The sequence below is a fragment of the Heliangelus exortis genome, chromosome Z (genome assembly GCF_036169615.1).
Source record: "Heliangelus exortis chromosome Z, bHelExo1.hap1, whole genome shotgun sequence".
NCBI classification, from domain to species: Eukaryota; Metazoa; Chordata; class Aves; order Apodiformes; family Trochilidae; genus Heliangelus; species Heliangelus exortis.
The window spans coordinates 49556953-49577866 of NC_092454.1; the positions used below are offsets into that span (position 1 = coordinate 49556953).

At 37.0% G+C, this 20914-nt stretch overlaps 1 protein-coding gene across 1 annotated transcript in view; it reads left to right on the top strand.

Moving 5' to 3' along the window:
- SV2C (synaptic vesicle glycoprotein 2C) overlaps window positions 1-20914 on the top strand; it is a 115074-nt gene that overhangs the window by 61027 nt on the left and 33133 nt on the right. Inside the window, exon 4 of the mRNA XM_071730658.1 lies at window positions 6752-6903. Within this exon, the coding sequence (XP_071586759.1) occupies window positions 6752-6903 (152 nt within the window). The remainder of the gene's footprint in view (window positions 1-6751; window positions 6904-20914) is intronic.

The following is a 20914-nucleotide window of genomic DNA, read 5'->3' on the forward strand; positions in this document are numbered from 1 at the left end:
ATAGATGGAGCTGAACCTGGCAAGAGATGCAAAGAAAAATATTAGTAATATGAAGAGCTTCTACAGGTATGTCAACCAGAAAAAAGGAAGTCAAAGAAAGCATATGCCCTGATGAGTGAGACTGGCAAAATGCCAGTAGTGGATAAGGAGACGGCTGAGGTACTCAAAAATGTCTTCACCTCAGTTTTTACTGGCAAACTCTCTTCCCACACCTCTTGAGTGGATGGACCACAAGACAGGTACGTGGGGAGCAATGTCTCTCTCACCATAAAAGATAAGGTTCATGATTATCTGAAGAACCTGAACATGCATAAGTCTACAGGACCTGAGGAAATGCATCCTACAGCCCAGAGGGAATATGATGATGTAGTTGCCAAGACACTCTCCATGATATTTAAAAAGTCCTGGCAACCGGGGCAAGAGCCTCGTGATTAGAGAAAGGGGAAGATTGCACTCATTTTTAAAAAGGGTAGAAAGGTAGTTAGGGAACTACCAGCCTGTCAGCCTCACCTCTGTGCCCGTCAAGATCATGTGAAAAATCTTCCTGGAAGCTATTCTAAGTCACATAGAGGAGAGGGCTGTGATATAAGACAGTCAGTATGGTTTCACCAAGGGCAAGCCCTGCCTGAGAAACCTGACTGACTTCTGTACTGGGACCAGTACTGTTTAATACCTTCAACAGTGACACAGACAGTGATACTCAGTGTGCCATTAGCAAATTTGTAGATGTCAAGCTGAATGGTGCAGTTGAACACCTTAGCAATAGGATGCCACCGAGAAGGAACTGAAAAAGCTGAAGAAGTGGGCCCATGTAAACTTCATGAGGTTCAAAAGTGCAACATCCTCAACATGAGTTGGAGCAATCCCCCAGTATCAGTAAAGTAAGGGCTGGGGGATGAAGGGACTGACATCAGCTCTGGGTCAAAGGATTTGGGACTGATGGTGGATGAAAAGCTGGAGATGAGGTGGCAATGTGCTCTCACAGCCTAGAAAGGCAACGCTATACTGGGTTTCAACAAAAGAAAGGAAGCCACTAAGTCAAGGGAGATGATTCTGCTCCCCTTCTCTGCTATGGTGAGACCAGACTTGGAGCACTGCATCTGTCTTTGGAGTCCTCAGCAAAAGAAAGACGTGGGCCTGTTGGAATGAGTACAGAGGAGGGCCAAAAAAATTCTAATAGGGCTGGAGAAGAGGCTGAGACAGTTATGGTTGTTGAACCTGGAGGAGAGAAGGCTCTGGGGAGACCTTAGTGGTGTCTTTCAAATACTTAAGGAAGGACTATAGCAAGTATGAGGACAGAGTCTTCAGGAGGGCCTATAGCAGTAGGACAGAGGCTAATGGTTTTAAATTGAAAGACAATATATTAAGGCTAGATATTTGGAAGATATTTTTTTTACTACGAATGTTATGAAACACTGGATCAGGTTGCCTAGAGAGGTGGAAGATGCCCCCTCCCTGGAAACACTCAGGTTGGAGAGGGAGCAAGCAAATCTAATTGAAGATGTCTCTGCTCACTGCAAGGGGATTAGACTAGGTGGTCTCTGAAGGTACCTTCCAACCCAGCCATTCTATGATTCTATGAATCTGGCTGCTCAGTCTTAGGTACTTTCCACTCTAATGACTGTTCTGAAAGGAAAACAACAGAAAAGTTTTTTAATGAGACTTGTGACGGTGACAGCAGAGAGTTAATTAGAAGAGGAAGAGTAGGTGCGATTGGACAGTGGTAAGCTCAGGATGTTAACACTGATTTTGTGTTTTAAACTCCACCACTTTTTTAAAAATTGAAAACTGCAAGGTGACAATCTACAAATGCCACCTCACACACACGCATCTTTTCAAGCTGGATGTTGTCCAAGTTTGAAAGAGAAGATAAGGTGTTCCAGAAGAATACCACCCTGCTTTGTGTGTTTAGTATTCTGTAAGGGGTTTTGTCCTAATTGTCTATTCCTTGTATGTGTTTGCATTTCAAGTACCTTTGGTTAGTGAATCTGAAAATAAACAAAGGCTTCTATCTAAAGCCAGAGGTTTCTCAATGCCTTGCAGAAGTGTTTTCTTCCCAGCTGTCACACTGTTCAGTTGCCAAAATCTGTTGTGACGATTCACTGCTCTGAAGATAGATTAGCAGACATTTATCATCTTTGTTTGTAATAAAGAAAATGCAAATGTACCTCAGCTTATTGTTTATTTCAGGGAATCTCCTCGGGTACATTACTTAAATCTCCTTTTGATTTCCCCTCCCCCCAACCTCCCTCTTTAATTTCACACAACAAACATGAACACAGAGAGTACAGAACTGTTATAAAAACATAGCTTTAAGTGTGGATGATTTTCTGCAGACAGAAATTGAGCCTTCTTTCACTGAAAGTGGGATCAGATTAGTTGCTAATTTCTATACTGTCATTTTCACCTGAATAACTGTTGTTCTTTTTGAAATTAAAATAATTTTTTTTAATTGCAACAGTATTCCAGCCAAGAAGGCATCACTCCTTGTGAATAAACAGAAGAAACACTACAACTCTTTTTTTTTTTTTTCAAAAAAAGTAACAGAACATAGCAAATATGACCTACTACCTAAAACACTAGCCATATGCAGACTGAGTGGAAACTGAACTATGTAGGAGGTGCCATTCAGCAGAAATTAAATGAAGCTGTGGGGCATAGATAGCAGCCAGTGGAGGACTTTGTGTATATGAGGCATATGAGTGAAAACAGTCAGAAAGAAGTCAAAACTTAAAAAGGCAGCTAGAAAGATTCCAACAAGATAATTCTGAAATGAAAAGTAAGTGTGAAATAAGAATTTTGAGGGGGGGGATGTGTACATGCTTAGTCTTTTTTTTTTTCTTTCTTTCTCTTTTTTTTCTTTTTTTTCTTTTTTTTTTTTAAATGGAAGTAGCCCCTAAGGCTCCAAAACTTACTCATCTTTTGCATCAAAAAGAGTAACAATATGCTGATCTGTTGGTATTCCTTCCAATTGAACTACATGTTTCTGAGAGAATCACAAAAATTTATGCATTCTGCGCTTGTTCTGCTAATTCTGATGGAGTTTATTATAGAAGATTAAAAATAACTGAAAAAGATCATGACTGACATTTGTCAGTCTTTTTACTGACATTTATGCCAAATTCTTTTCATTCCATAAATAGAAAGGCTCAGCTGGAATCACTGAATTAGTAGGAGGTGTCTCTGCCTATGCAGAGGGGGTGGAACTAGAGGATATTTAAGGTCCCTTCCAACTGAAACCATTCTATGAATCTGCAATTAAGGGCTTAACATCAGTGTAAGTGAAGGTGGAATCTAACCTGAGGGCTTTTTTGACTATAGAAAGTGCATTCTTCCATAAAGGTGTAGGATGACATGTTGGGGGATTCTATATGACACTTTGGTGAATTAATTCTTAATTTGCAATGGCTACTGAAGTATGTGAAACAACCTCAAAAGAGAGTTATGTAATGAGGCAGAGTTGCTCTGGTCTTCTCTTGAACAAGTCTTTGAGAAGTAGTTTATGCTTCTGCTAGCAATGTTCAATATACCCAGTACAACATTAATTCTATGATAGCAAGTTACTTTGGTCCCAAGCACATATTAAAATTTCTGCAAGAGCCTAAGGGAAATTTCTTTAAAAATGATCTCTAGGTCCACGCAGTTTGTAAGAAGTTTGCTCATGGCTGCTTGGTGTGATAACACCTATAGTAGCTCTACCAGCTCTTCCCTCCTGCTCCACATTTAGCAACAGGTTACAGGGAGTGGAGGCATGGCTACTGCCAGCCTGAGATGGTCTGGTGTAAGAGCAAAAGAGCAGTATGCTTAGGTACTTAGGTACTGCTATCTTAAACTCTAGCAATATCACTCCACATTTATGTGAGACCAGAAGGAAGAATTTAACTAGCTAAGACCTAAGTTTTCCATTCACATCCTTTTAAGGTGTGAAGTGTACACCATGCTTTACTACACAGTTGCCATGAAACAGACTTACAACTCTAAATAGCAGGTGTTGAAAATATGTCCTTTATTTTTCCTTTACACAGCAGACAAGTAATTGTCACTGTTTGATCAATTAGGACTTCATGGAAATGTTAATCACATCAAATAAAACAGAAATGCTGGGGTTTTTTTTCAAAGCTGGTTTTTTCCTCTTTGTTTGCATACCCTAATTGAATATTATGGCTTGCTGGCTCAAAAATTCCTTTTATGTGCCCAGAAGGTCTATTTATTAGAAAACCTGGCCTTTTAAATTGGTCAGTGCAGGCAACTTTTCCTCAGTAGCCTTGGAGAATTTTTAGGACACAGCATATGAGTCAACCCACCTAGATCAGTTTTAAAAGCTAAAGTAATGTCAGACCCACATTGTCCATAGTACAGTTAGTTCATGATTGTAGGTAGGGGATGCATTTTTTCCTGTCTTTTGTGACAATTCTGTTAATTTTATGACCTTAAGATAAGGTACCTTCTTTCCATTTGCAGTATGTACCCATTTCCTATAACATCGTTCCACCCACACTACGGATGTGTGACTTCACCCATTGGATATTTCCACAAGCCCTACTTCATTGGAATTCCAGCCTAGGAGATTCATCAGAAATTTCAAGATTATTAAATGTTGTGTCTTGAATTTCATAAGAATTGTATTTGCCTGGAATTAATCCTTTATAGAGAATGTTTTCAAGCATTTTGCAATAGGAAAACTACTAAATTGTTAACTGTGATTTGTTATTAATTGTGCTATTTAGCACAGATGGTTTCAGGCTATACTTACTACCATAGTAACTCCATTATAAAATAAAGAGAAGATTCTGTACTTCATGAAAAACATATGAAGTGAAGAAAATTGTAAATTTAGAAGAACAGATTGGATAACAGATCAGGAGAGTTATATTATATATAGCTTATATATATATATATTATTATATATAATATTTACTTACCAGTAAGTATATATTTACTTACCAGTACCTATATTATTATTAGTGAGCAAAACAAATCAAGGAAAAATCACTGATTACAAAAGAATTTTGCTCTTTTGTTAGTATATTACTGCATGAATTATGAATTATACTGTCCTGGTTGCCATCAGCAATCTACTAATTTAGGTCTTTCTGAAAGTAGGCACCTATAACTCCCCATCTTCCAGCTTAGGCAGGAAAGAGGAAGACCTTGTTTCTGGTTCTGTTAGTGACATTTCAGCATTAGAAAAAGAACTCTAATTAGATCCGTGAGTATTGTATTTGGTCAATATTGTGGAATTGCAATTCAAAGCTTTTCCTGAGTCCTTCAGTTCAAGAAATCATAGCTGTACTCTGGTTATATTTTGGGAACTGGAGATTTCTGAGTAGGGCTTCTCCATCACAGCAAAATGAGCTGTGATTCCTCCCTGGCCATGGCCCTTCCACTGCTCCTCACCCCAGACTTGCAGGAGAGAATCTGAGGACAATGTCTCCTGTTGCCCATCACAGGGGAGGTCACCAATGAAGGTTTTTAGTGTTTTCACCCATTAGAAGAAGCGGGATATGGTCCTTGTTACCTGATAAGAGTTCACAGAGGTATAAACCTTTGCAGAGCAGAGAAAATTAGACCTGGCACGCTGAACTATGAGAAATGTTGTAAAGCTAAGAGTTCACCAGTGGTATGTCCTGAAGAGCTGTCTGTAAGTAAGTGACAAAACAACAGACCCATAGGCAGTATAACAACTTGATCCAGTATTTCATCATTGTACCTGAAGATTTCTTAAAATAAACTCTATTGCTATGGCACTGAATTTTCTTAGCATTGAAATACCATTTCTGGATTCATGTTCACCTTTTTAATGTTTTTTTTAATCTGTTTCAAGATTCCTTCTTTTTGCTCACAGTCTGGCAGCTCCCAAATGACAGCTTAAATACACAGTTATCTTTAAAATTCAGTTAAGAATTTTAAGTAAGATACTGCTTTAAAATATGTAATCTGTTATGAGAGGATAGTTCTTCGAGCTTCACAGGTATTTCCTTTAGCTGCAAAAGTACAATCCACAAGGACTTGTCCTGTTATGGAACATCTGACAGCTTGCAGAAGAGGTAAAGACAGTAAAAGATAATCCCTTAGGCTGGCACTGATAATGATATATAATTTTTTTTCTGTTAAGACCTTCAGACAATGTTTATTTTTACCATATGAAAAAACATGAATGTTGTATGAAAGCATAGGCTTTTAATAAAAAACATAATTAAAACCTGGCATGGGCTTAGGAAATCACACAGTGGAACTGCATAGAACATCCTTTTAAATATGAATGAAGTAAATTATATTAGTAATGTAGCTGGCATTTAATCGCTTCTTGATTACCTAAAGTATGGGAGGTAAGACTTACAGAAACATGTGTTGTTCTTTGGAAAAATAGATAATATTCACAGTTAAAAGCAGTATCTTTTGACAGATGTCAGTAGCCTGCCATGGTTTAAACATTTTGCAGTGGGGAAGGTTAACCCTTTGTGCTGATTTCTGTTGCAATACCTGGCACAGTGATAGTCTCCTGGAAACACTTAATGCACTGAATTTTATGTAGAATTTTCAGGGAAATATTTGACAGAAATTTTTTCCAAACTGGTGAAATTTTTCTCAAGAGTTCCCCAATACATGGTACATTCTGAGAAAAAAAAACACAAAACTATTGCCAGAAGATCTGCTTGTAGTTTGAGTTTTCAATGACTGCACCTATGAGACTGCTCAGACTTCCATGAATTACTCTCACTCTTAATCCATGATCTGTATTTCCCTTTAGTATTGGTGGAGCTGTGCCAACAGTCTTCTCCTATTTTTCGGAAGTGCTTGCTCGGGAGAAACGAGGAGAACACCTGAGTTGGCTCTGTATGTTTTGGATGATTGGTGGTATCTACGCTTCTGCAATGGCTTGGGCTATAATTCCTCATTATGGTAAGAAAAACATCTCCTTGGGATTCTTAGTCCTTCTAGTATGAAATAAAGGCTCCTCAAGTATGATTTAAAAAGGGGAATTCATGTCTGTTCTCAAAATATTGACTGTGCTGTTGAGAAAAATACTGATTCCTTGTACTGGAAAAAAAGGAGAACAGGTTGTACTCTAAACAAAAAACAATGTCTTACAAGGTGCAAAAATTAGCCAATATTCATGTTTAGTCAGATTGTTTAAACTACTGAAAACCTGGACTCTGAAAACATAATTGAAGTTATTTTTAAATCTGGAGAAAAAAGATGATGTGGAATTTGATGTGGAGACTTGCAGCAGAGAAAATATATTTTAAATTGCTTTGTGTCAAATTTTGCTTGCTTTCTTAGTTTGAAACAGAGTGAAAATGTCAATTATAGATTCTTGAGAAAGAAGAGTAAGTTCTATCATAATGCTTACAGTGCTATTTTGAATATAAAGCTGTGCTGAATATTTCATCCTTACCAGATTTGTTAGTGGTCTAGAAACAGAGTAATTGAACAGAGTGCACTGAAATGCTGTTGAGGTGAATGAAGGCAAATAAGACAGAAGTTTGCAACTGCTGAAGTTACACACCTGCACAATATAGGTTATGTTATTAAGGAGCTTTTTGCTGTCCTGACGTGGTTAAACATTATGTGGAAATACAGATTCAGTTCTTGGTCTCTTGGGCTTGCTTTTTAGAAGAGTTAAGTGCTCATGGGTCTCCAGGGTTGCTGAGACTGCTCAGGGGTTCTTAAAAATCAGCCTCTGCAAGCACTTCTCTCTGGCACTCCTCAGGACAAGTAAAGCAGAGTTGTGAGTTGGCTGACATCCAAAGCAGTTTTCTTTAGCCAACCAGTGAGGCTTATCACCATTGATTGTGAAGAGAGGGCAATTTCATAGGGTTTGCCCAAAGAGATTGAAATATTTAGAGGTGATAATTACCAGAAATAAATTATAATACTGCAGATATCATATATATAAATTATAATATTGCGGGCTTTTGGCTTTGAAATGCTGGAATGAAAGAGAGAAAATTTTGCTGACAAAGTGCAATGTGGATCATTTTTTTCCCCAGTTACTAAATTGCTTGAAGTGCCAAGTACTTTTTTGCTTTCCTATGGATTTTTATTTTCTTTATCTTTCAGTGGAAAATGCTAACATTTCCATGGGTTGATCTACAAAGTTTGTAGATTGTAGATTTCATTGTAGATTTTATAAATAACTCGGTAACCTTTACTGAGATGTTTTTAAAATGCTACATGGCAATATATCTCAGTGAATAGTAATACACTTCCTTATACCAAAACAGTGGCACTAAAGTATAAAATTTTATCCTTTCTTTAGTAGCAAAAGAATATTGGCAATAAAAACCGTGCAGCACTGATTATTTTTTCTGTGTGTCCATCTGCTAAATTGTTTATGAAATAATTTAAAACAAAGAATGTGAAAAGCAATTTAAAAAGACAGCACTTTTAAGTGTTAGCCACTCTCTCTGTAGTAACTTTAGGAAAGTTGTAACAGCCAAACAAAGGGCTGAAAGCAATTTATAAGCAACAGAAACAATCCCTTCTCACATGAAAAGAAGTGGCTTACACATAACTTTGGCAAAAGTAAACAAACACATTTATGAGTTTTCATGAGGTCTTAGAATTGTCTTCACTTTACATCAGACTTTTTCATTACACTGAGAAGCTTAAAACCCATGTCTTAGCTCCTAGCAGAAATGTGGAATCACCCCAGCAACTGCTGGGCCAGTGACCCAGAGCAAACTGCTTGGCTATTATGGTGCTGTGCTGATCTCTCAGGCCTTGCCAATGGCTCCCAGGACAAATCCTGCTCTGGCACTTGGGAGAACCCTGTCAGACACTGCTGTACCCCCCTGGGAATGCTCCAGGTTGGGCAAATGCTGGCACAGATCTCTGCAGCATTTCTATCATGTGTGTACATGAGGGGACTCTTGTAGTAGTATTCTCTCTTCTACAATTTCTACACAGTTTACAGTTTTAGCCAGAATTAAGCAAAGATATGTATTTTTTTTTCTCCAAATCACTTCCAGTAATTCTCATTATTCACATCTCCTCTGACCAGGAAGCAAAGCATAATTACAAACACAGCAGCCCACCCACTTACAAACCTTATGTTTATAGTGCATAGGAATTTCTGAGGTCTCTGCTTCTCAGATGAGGAGTAAATAGAGGTGATTTTTCCTAGCTGACCTCAAACGTTACTCAACAACAGTGAAAAGCTGCATGTGTTGAAAAGCAATAAACTGTCATTGAACATAGTGAAATTATTCTTAAATGAACAGAAAAATACCAGGTCATCAGAGTAGAATAACTTTATGGGTGATTTATCTCTGCCCTCTTTTATGAATGTATTCCTTTCATTTGTACTGACCCTTACATAAGCCACTCTGGTTCAGATGCAGTATACACTGTCTAGCCCAAGGCAGCCAGTGAAGCTATCTGCACAAGTTTAGCAGTTGAATATTTAGATCTATCTTTCTGTGAGAAAACAAATATTACATTCTCTATACATGACACTTTGTCTCTCATTCTGTTCAAGCAACACAGGAGTATCTGAAATTGGAGCAATGCTCTGAAACACAAAATATAGGGAAACTAATAGTTGACTTGGCATCAATGTCCTGTTAAGAGAGGAATCAGTGTGGTGTGGTGTAGTGTGCTGCAGTGATCACATATGGAAAAAACAGTATCATCTGGAAGTCAAGCATCTGTGTCTCATGGCTTCTTGAATTCTATAGCTGTTGGCTTTTGTTCCAAAATTGAAAATTCATGTAGACTTTTGCAAGATCTCCAGAAGAATTCAGGTCATGGAGAAGCTATTTGAAGAAACATCTGCAGACAAATGCTTCTAATAGCAATTAACAAAGACCTAGATTAGACTGTGACAAAGACATTGCCTTATGCACGATTTAGATCAGGCTAAATAGAAAGAAAAATTGCCATTTTATAAAAAATTTTTCAAGTGCAACATTAAATTTGGCATTGTGTTTCAAGGTAGATTAATTTATAGACTGTCCATTGCATCAAATGTGTGTTAGAGTATTCTTTAAAAGATTAATTTTTCAAATACCAAAGAACTTGAGAATTTACATTTCAGTTTAAAATCCAAGAATTTTTATTTATATCCAGATATTACCATAACATTCCCTTGAACATTCTCCCAAGTAGCTATCAGTAAGACAAGAGGGCATGGACTTGAGCTCTCTCTCAGGGGAGGTTTAGGTTATATATTAGGAAAAAATGGGTGATGAGACATTGGAATGGGCTGCCAAGGGAGGTGGTGGATTCTCCATCCCTGAAGGCTTTTAGAAAGAGACTGAATGTGGCACTTAGTGCCATGATCTTGTAACCAGAGTGGCAGTGGATTAAGGATTGGACTTGATGATCTCAGAGGTCCTTTCCAATCCAGATGATTCTGTGATTTTGCTTAGTGACAAATATTGAATTCAATAATCTGTAAATCTTATTTCTGAACAAGAAGGGGAATGCATGGCCAAAAAGAAATAAGATTGCAAGGAAGAGAACAAAATGGTACAGGTGTCCAGGTTGGTACATTATAATCTGCAGTTGAAATCTGATGCTTTCCCCACAGCCTTTAACTCCCCTGGTATTTACCAGGGGAGAGAGGAGATAGTTTTAGTGAGCAAATATCCACAGTATGATTTAGGCAAAGACATTAATTCCACAGATATTTGTCAAATTCCAACTAAATTAGGTTAATTACTTACTAGAATACCACATAATTAATAATACAAAATCAAGAAAATATGAAACATGCTGCTTTCTAACATAACTTAAAAATGCAGATATAGAGTGTTCAGTCAATGCATTCATACTTGACTTGCAAAAACTTGGATTTAAAGATTAATGGTATTTTATATTTTCAGAACTTTTATTTATGTCTCCTACTGGAAATTTTATGTTTCTGTGGAGTGTAAAATATGTTTGTTCCTACTTTTCTCTGGCAATCTTCACTTCTACTTTTTTCCTGCCAGCATCTTTACACATTAATTTACATCGTAGAAAATGGGACTTTATTTAGATAGAAAAGAAGTTAAGTTTCAAATACTGATGCAATAAGCTACTAGCATAAACTGCCAGAATAAGTTACAGAATCTCCATCTCTGGAGATTTTTAAGGGCACATCAAACAACAGCCTGCCCTCAGTAGCTTAGGATCATACTAAATTCACCAAACCTTCTAGTGGGGATTTATTGCCCATTCTTAATTCTACTTTCAATAAGTAAATGAGTCCTTTCATAGCCACAGGAGTCCATAAATGCCTTCTGTTTCTAACCAAGTGTCATTGTGATTACTAATCTGTTTTTCTTTTGCGTAAGTGGTTTGCAAAGTGGCCTGAGAAACATTTTACAATTTGTTGCAAAAGATTGTTGAAGTGAAGCAGAATAATTTATCTGAAGAAATTGACTTTACTGGCAATTAGAAGATCTTTTTCTCAGCTTTTCATCAGGGGGCTCAAGAGTAGTTCCTGTAGTATTTTCCGTTGTTATATTTGCTTTTTTTTTTTTTTTTTTTTTTTGTGTTGTCCAGCTGGAACTAAAAAAAATAAATTCATCTTCAAAATTGCAATAAAATCATGCTCTGTATGAAAAAAGCATGAACTGTACTGTAGTAAAACAAGCAAGGAGGTAAGTAGAACAGCATGCAGCAGTTAAGCACATGAGATGGAGAGATAGTGGCCCAGTGTGAAACACAGAGCATGTGCAGCACCAGGCAGTGCTCCGTGCTATCAGTGGGGTTATAGGGCAAGTATTTGATAAGCAGTAAAAGCAGAAGAATCTTAGGAGCTCTTTGTCTTCCAGCATTTCTGGTGAATAGAACTGGGTTGTCCTGAGCAGTGCAACCTGCAGGTGTGGATGTATAGAGATTTCAGTCTAGCCTCCTCCTATTACAAGGAGAAAAGAGAGCTTATTGCACTAGCAAAGTGGGGTCAAAATGTTGCACTGTACTGTGACAATCATTATTCCCAGACAAATGCTTTGAAACAATTGTTCTCTTCTCCAGTGCATAAATTTTATGTGATATAAATTACAGTGAGTATAAGGGAAAAAAGGGGAGCATGTTCCTTTTGTCAGCTTTTCTTTTTTTTTTTTTCTTTTTTTTTTTTTTGTGGGAATTAAAACCTTAATCATTGGCTTTGTTACTACAATGAAGTACTAGACAGTAGGGGTTTTTTTTGTATTAACTTGTATAGAGTACTAGACGGTAGGTTTTTTTTTTTGTAGTAACTTGTATAGGGTACTATATTTTTCAACAGTGAACCATGAAATTTGGTATCTCAAAGCATAGGCCAGGATTGTACCTGGATATGTGTAGAAAATTCTTGACTGCTTTGAAAAATCAAGGTCTTAATGTCATGATATCTTGTCTGTAAAAAACCCTACTATCAATTTCTGTGTTGAGATTACACAGATTCATACCTGTAAAGCATCTTTAGACACAATTTGTCTGCTCAGGTGACATGTGAGCTTCACGGTGTTAAAACTGATAGTGGTGCTATAAATAAGTTGTTATTTTTAGAGGTACCACAGCATTTCAAATATATCTTGCAGTGCTTCCAAATTCTGTAATATGTGTTAGGGCTCTCTCTGAGCATCAGAGGAATAGCTTGTTCTTTCATGGCTATTTTATCAGCTGCCCCCAGCATTTCCATAGCAGCAAAGTTCACAGCAGCTTATAAATGTATTGTGAATCATAGTTTCATCCTCAGGAAAGCACAACCAAGTTTCTTCCTCCACCTTTCCTTTGCTGTAGTCTGTGAAGAAAAATTTTGCTATCTTTGATGCAGTGCATCTGTTCAATAAAAGGATTGGGATACACTTACATGATTTATAATAACAAGATCCACACTTGACGGATTTCATATTGCTGCATCACTGTGGTGACTGGGCCCAAAACAACCAAGGGAAGAAGCTGTTCATATCTTTGTTATATCAATAGAGGTGATTTACTGAAGTTTCTTGTATGTCATCACCTGATGAGTTAGAAATAGGAAATACAGTTAGGTGATGGCTGTTTAGTTTCCTGGCTTGAAGTCGGAACATGCTGAAATAGGATGCCACCAATGATTTAGACATGAAAGAGGTGCACCTGTAATGTCTTTAATCTTGCAGAAGGCAAATAAAAGAAAAGCATGATTAGCTGCAAAGGGAAAAGCAATAAACAGCTTACTAACGATAAGACAAAAAATAATTAACTGAAATTTCTGTCTAGGGGAGGCAGTATATATAATGGAAAAGACTTTCTAACAGCATGTTAGTTAAGCATCTGAATAAAACTGCTATGGTAGTAGTGAAATGTCAGTCATTGTGTATCTGTAAGAACATATTTTGTTCAATGATGACATGTTAGGTGTCATCATTGACACTGATAGGAGCTGGTGGATGTCCTGGGACTCAAGGTCCTAGCCACACCCTGTTCTCAGGGAAATGTTGAATAGACACTGTTCCTTCAGAGGATGCTGGTGTAGGCCAGTGAACAGCAAATGAATAAAGAAAAAGACAAATGATACAAAGAACTTCAGAAACTAGAGGGGGAAAAATCAAAATAAAAAAGAGCAGCACTGGACATTCCTAGCACATGTAGAAAGGTGTCTGTCTATCAAGCTATTCCAGCTGGTAGCTACAAAAGGAAGAAGGTTTCTCTGCTGAATAACATGGCATGGTAGAAACAGAAATGCAAAAAAACTTGATCCTTCTATAGTCTCAAAAATTATGGATTCTCAATTTAAGAAAAGCATTGTTTTCCTTATTTTTCTCAAATATTTCCCTAGTAGTCAGGTTTTTTTATGGTGGTTCAGAAAAAATCCAAACCTTGGAAGTGGCTGTTTTGGAAAAAGCTGAGCCCAAGGTTCCATTTTTAATTACATGGTAGATTTCATTCTTCACAGAAATTCTCTGAATCTTATTAGTCATCCAAAACAAAGAGATGCCAAAGAAGATGGCCTGGAGTAGAGTCGCATGGGTCTTCTCTCAGTTGTAAAAGCTACTGCATGCACTAATATATCTGCAGAATTTTAAATCAGTATTTTTCTTTTTTGTTTAAACTTGGAGGAAACCCGTAATTATTCCTTCTCTGTACAGCTGCCTTTCTGACACATCTTCTGTTATCCGAATCAATGAATCTGTGGATACTTTAACCAATGAATAACTCTGCTTGAGATTTTGGGGAAGTTGGAGCTTTATTGAGGTTAAATCTCCTTTTACTAGGAGACTGTGTCACGCTGAACAAATTGCATGGATCAGATATCAAACCGTCTACTACATAATGCAGCATCTGTTGATCTGTTCTGCATTCTGTTTAGAGGGAACATGATCCCCAGTGGGCTGTTTTTCCCCCATACTGAGTCCACTTCCATTAATCCAGTCTGCTGCAGGCTGAAGCTAAATCTATACCTTTTTAAAAGGAGTTAATTAAAATGGGTATGAGGCATTTTTAATGTTTTTCGAGCTGTCCACTTCTACTCGTTAATAGTTTTTCATCTGAAATAAGCCAATTAAATTAGATTATGTGTATGCTTTTAAAAAATCTTCATCCCTAAGAACAGCAAGAATGACACAACACAGCAGAATTTAGAGCAGCTGCTTATAAAGTCCAACTAGGAACACAAAACTAATCACTTTGTTTATCAGTTTGCTATTTTCTGTGCTCTAATGAAGGACTTGAGATGGTCGTTTAAATGTTTACATTTTCAAGTGTTAGAATCTGAAGTAGCTTTTAGCACATCTACTTAATGAGCACTAAAGATGCTCATTAGTGAGCTTCAAATACAACCTCCTGGGCTCTTTAGGTTGACTGTGACAGAGATAAAGTGGTGTTTTGTTGTTTTTTCTTTTTATTGAGAGGTTCAGTAAAATACTAGTAGATTATTTTGTGAGCAGAGATGATACAAAGCCCAGTTTCCTCCAGGTTTCTGTGAATGTCCCTGTGATCCTGGCTAGCCCCTTCACCTCCTCTTTTCCCCTGTATCCTTTACAAGGCACCACGGCAGTACTTTAAGTTTTCCTTCCTTTTTTCAGTTCCTTTTCTGCTATGGTCTCTACAGTCACCTTTCTTGTCCCCATCATAGTGCACTGTCCTCCTTGCTGTGTTACAGTCCTGCTCTGGTTTAGATTTGTCAGGGAGGAAGTTTGTTGCCTGGGTCTGGGCCAATGCCAGAGCTGATGGATGGCACAGGCCAACCCCTGGTATGGCTGCAGCATCTCTGAGGGGCCACAGACTTCTGCCTTCCCCTCTTCCTGGGCAGTGCATTTCACAGTACATTGGGGAACGTGATTATTTTTGAGATTATTTCTTCCTGTAAGATTTGATTCAATGGCTTTAAACAGCACTTCTGGGGGAACTGACAGGTGAAAAAACTGTTGCCATAAATATCACTGTCTAGTGCCATAAACATAATTTTCTACTGAAACCATAGTGGTAGTCCATAATTTTTATGGCAATAAACCAACAGCAATTCCTCAGCCTTAGTTTTAATGAAAACTCAGTTTTGAACAACGAATTGTCCCAAGCACAGATTAAGAAAAACTACATTCAAGTTAATGAAACTGCCATAGGAGTCTGGCCTGTGGCCCTCAGAAATGTCTGAGGTGTCAGGCATAGCCTTTGCTTTTCACTTTTTGAAACAAGTAAGATGCTAATCTGTTGAAATTTCGTCTTTGTTCCAATTTTTAGTGCTAAACAAGATAAAAAGCCTTTGGTTTTGTGGTTAGTCTATGACATGACAGTTTCAGGTGATTTTTGCAGACAGGCAAAAAAAAAGAGGTCACTGTTCTTGACTCTGTGATAATTCAGATAGATAAATATGTTAATTTTGTCTGTAATACAGAACAAATTTGTTGGCCATACTGCCATATTATTTGTCTGGCTTATTAGGCTGCCAGCTCTAAAGGAGTTAGTTATTGTTCTTTTAATATCAGTTTGTTTTCACTTCAGTTCTGTATTTTGTCTATGGATTAGCTATACAGCTATATTGCAGTCTAGTCGCCTTTAAAATAAAATTAACATAATCAGTTGCAGAATGGGGTTAGATTTCACTTTCAATAAGTTTGTTTAATATTTTTCTCAAAGAAAAATATTCAATGTTACTTTTGCAAATCATGCTTACTCCAGTGAACGTAATTCCTTCAAGGTATATAATCCATGCATATCTGAGTATCTGAATACAGCATCTGACTATATTTTTTTTCTGCTCATATTTATAGGGGAGGTACGCATACAAATACCTGGGCTAAAATTCATCTATCTCTGCTACGCAGTTCATGTGCTTAGCATTCCAAACATGGCTGTATTTTTACACTTGCGAAAGTTGCCATCAGAAAACAGTATAAAATGAGCAAAGAGAAACAGCAAGGTTTAGCAGTGAGTTCTCTGGGCTAAGGTTTCAATTCTTGGTCTCCTCAGCAGTGATGCTGACAGTGGTCTGCTTTCTGCCACTCTATTCTTCTTTTGTGGTTTAATTTTGCATCACCTTGTTTTCTTGTACAAAGTTTTTTTTTGTTTGGAGCACTGAATGTTTTTGTAAACCACATACCTCCCCCATGCTGTTTCCTGGAAGTAGCACTGCCATTTAATTAAAAAGTGAGGAATCAGAGATAAAGGGATCAAGGTTTTCAGATTTTTTTCTTTTCCCAGAGGAATATGACATATTTCATTCTGATAAAAGCATCTGATTACTTCATGGTATCTCGATGTTCTAGACTCTCTTAGAAAGTTATAAAGATTCATAAAATAAAAATATAGTTTAATGTTCTGTTTATTTAATATATTGGGTTTTGCTTGTTCTCTTTGCTAATTATATTTCAAACAATGCAACTACCTCTCCCTAGTCAAAATTGACCTCCCCTCTGCCCACCCATTGGATAGCTATACTAGATTATGACTGAGGATCACTAATGCATGATTTGTGAGTGCAAATAATATTTGTCCTGGAAGTGTTAGACTAAAGTTTGAATTCCAGACTTCTGACTGAGGGTTCACAGTATGTACACAAAAGCACTCCACATATTCAACTGACCACGTTTGTGTAATTGACTGCTGTTAGATTAGAAGATAAGAGCACTCTGATCTAATTATTGCATAAACTGCCCATTTAGTCTATCTATATCTCTTAGTGACAGGATATTGCTCTTTTTTGTTTAAAATTAAAAAAGATAATAAGTAAATTAAAAATTAAAAAAGGAATGAGCCAAATCACAGCACTTATATGTTCATAAAAAAAAAAACAAACATAAAAATCTGGAGTTTCTTGAATTGCATAGGTGTTGTGCAATGTAGCAGCATGTAAAAGGTAAAAGCCGCATCACTGGTAAAAGTCAGTGCTCTCTGTATTCTTCAGAATATGTTCCAGCAGTTTTTTGGTTTTCTTGTAAGTTAGGCTAGGTAAGAAAAGCCCAATTTCTTTTAAAAAATGTATTGTTTTATTGCTCCTTTTTCTGATTGTCTTTTTTGATTAATTGCTTCTCTTTTCACCTTCCCTCTGAGTCCATTGTTTAAATATTCCTAGTCCAGATGCACATAAATCACTGCAAGTTCTGGTCCTGGACAGGAACTCTTACATTTATAATTAGTTTGCACATTTAACAGCTGCTGTTAGTAGCTTCTACAACAACTTGTCATGCCAAATATAACACACTTTGTGAGCTCAAAGCTATGAGTAGGCCTTGGATGCCATACAAAAATACATAGATATCATTGCATCTGTGTTAAGCAGATAGTACAACTATATAATCAGGTTTTGTTGCAGGCAAATGTTTTCTTCCAGACTTGGATCATAATGACTGCTGCAGAGCGTGTTTTAGAGTTCTAAATTATCTATTTATAAAAGTATATTTTGTCTTCTTTTGATGATTTGTTCTTATTGTACTCTTCATCACTGAGCAAAGAGATTTCTCAAACATCATACACAATTTTTCAGTTCTTAGTTAGTTGTAGTAATATGAGGTAGTAGAAACTATGGTGAGGAAGAGGAGACTAGAGGTAGAAATCTTAGGAGAAAAGCAAGTTATGCAAACAAAATCTGAAGTGTGTTTTATGACACTCGATTGCACAGAGTCAGTGTCGACATTTTCCATTATATTTTTCAGCTTTGACAGTAGAATCTTTTAACATGTGCTCTCCCCGACTATTTTGACATCAGTTCTCTCTGCTTGATCCATCATCTCTGGAAACCATGACATGGCCTTTTCATCTTAGACTGATGAGACTGTAAGTTAGGATTGTTTCACAGCCATGGCCAGCAGATTTTACCTCTTTGTCTTGCAGATTACCTCCAACAAACAGCTGCACAATGCCAGGCTCAAGTGAGGACTTTGCAGAACTGCATAGGTACATAAATCTCTGGGGCCACTGACTCAGACAGCCTAACAGTCAGATCATTTATGTGCCACAGTGCCTGTAATGAGATTTTTTATGGTATCAGCTAAATATTAACCCTTGGTGGCCTAATAGGAGTTTGTTTGGTTTTTTTTCTTATGTGTGAGTAGTTAGAACTTCATCTTTATCCTTATTCAGTCTCCGTTCCACTTTGTGCACTTTGTCAGTGTAATTATTAAATAGATATATTTCTGATATTGGAAAAATACATTTTAATTTTTATGGTCCCTTTTAATATGGTTCTTAAGCTAAAAAAAATTCTTACACAGTTCTTTGATTCAGTTTTCTTTCCAGATACTGCCAACTACTGCTGTGGTTTTCAATAGCTAGGATTTCATAAAATTTGATAAAATGCTTCTGGGCTATATGCCCACAAAATAATTAAAAGAAATACTTTATCCATTAGTTAGACATGGAGGACTCTCCGTATCCATTTGAAAAATGCATTAAATTCTGGAAGGTTGCAAAACACTGACCTTTTTCATCCCAGCACTACTTCTCATTTTTTTCTGACTCCATAGTATTACATGGGCATTGGGAAGACAGCAGAAGTGTGTATAAGAGAATATTACATCCAAACACTTATTACAAGCCTTGGCTTACACATAACTGAAGATTCCATGTGAGTTCTAGTATCTCTACTTACAAACAGTTGTAGATTTTTAATAGATTTTGACTGAAAGGAGAAAAGACTCCAAATCAAATTTAGGTGCAGAAGTGTGATAAAAGCAGCTATTTCTAGGGAAATAAAACATTTGGGCTTTTCCTTTCAAATCACAGCTCTTCTCAAGTTTTGCATCTGAACCATAGACAAAATTTGACCTGTGTCCATCAACATTAATTTTAGGGAGTCTTGAGCAATTCTGTCCAAATAAGATCATACTCATATATATGTAAGTGCACATACGAGAACTGTAGAATAGTCTAGCTTGGGATATGCATGTTTACTTACTTCTTTTTATTTAAGCATGGTGTTTTTATTTTAAATTTCAGAAATACACAATTAACACAAGTTTTAAGAGTTTTTGCACTGATTTGTGTTTTATAAAGTACGAGGTAGTGAGGAAAAATCTGTTCTGAGGGTGCATAAGTGGAGTTTTTTTAGAGACACTGATTTATGATTCAAGCAGAAAATTACAAGTTTGCCCTGACAAATTTTCAAAATCTGTGCTCAGTCTCCAGCAACTGTACTGGGTGAGGATATACCCATTCCCCAAATAACAATGTTTGCATTCAGAATGAAGCCACGTAAAAGTTATTCAGTCTTCAGATGGCAACAGAACTCTTAATGATGAGCTAAGTCAAGACATGGCAATTCAGTGTTGAAGAGCTTTGAGATCTAATAGGCTCACAGCCCTATAGGACAGGAATGAAGAATGCATTGCATTTAGCATTGCCAAGATGCAAAACTGGATCCTGTGTGGTGGTGGCCAGGTGGAGACATTTACATTGGCATGACCCCTTACCAAAGTGCATTTCTGCAAACAGATATAGAGAACCGTAGAGTTGTCTCCGTTCCTCATCAGTGACACTCTTTGTTTCTTTCCTGTAAGTGGAACTCTTTGCTCTTAGCTCTTACTTTCATGCAGTATCATATCAATGGTTTCAACAAATAATTTAAACCAAAGGATTGATCTGAGAAATGCTCACAAAGCTCTGTGTGACAATCCCCTATCAGCTGATGCCCTCTCCAGGGCCAAGCAGTTATTGTAGAACAACTTTTAATTTGCTTAGGAATGAAGTGCAAGTATATCAAGAAACTGTGTAGAGTGTTTAGTACAAATTTGACGTTTGTCCTTTCCCTTTCCTGTTATGTGGTGATGGCCCTGCAGCTAGTGTCTATGTCTGTCTTCATGCATTTTGACTGTACAGTCTTTCCCCAAGCTCTCTGTATTTTGGTTCAGTTTTTTCCTCACATTTGCGCGCCTCTTTGGGGTAACTGAGATCTTCCATCACCGAGGTAAGACTTAACCTGTGTATTACTGTTCCTGGTTTATAGGCTTATAAATACACAAAAAACACAACAAAGCACTGCAAATTGCCAATTTACCATGTAATTGGATTATGTTAGGGAGAGTACTGGAGGCTAACTTAAATGAATAAGCAAGCATCTATACTTATGTGTAAGGTAAATAACTTTAGAGGGAACTCCTATAAGCTAGTATGCTGTCAGCTGACTCTGACAGAAGTGGCTCAAGCCAGCGTGTTTCATGCAAAGTGCACTTACCCATGATTTTTTTTTTTCTTTTTCCTTTTTTTTTTTTTTTTTTTCTTTTTAACATGCTTTTTCTGAATCCAAGTATAATTAAAATAATTTTTTGGTGCTCCAGAAATGTACAGAAGATTACAGAAATCCTGCTATTATCATAAACTTCTCAGTCATATAGTAAGTACAGGAGAGGCAAAACCAGTCCTGAAAATGCCATTAGATGTCTTTTGAAAAAACTATCCTACTCTTATGCCACTGTTTCTTATAACTATTGCATCTTTGGAATAGTGCACTGAAGAGGAGAATATGGGGCAAACTTTTAGAAAATTTGTAACGGTCTACTTAGCTTTCCTGTCCGTTCTCTCT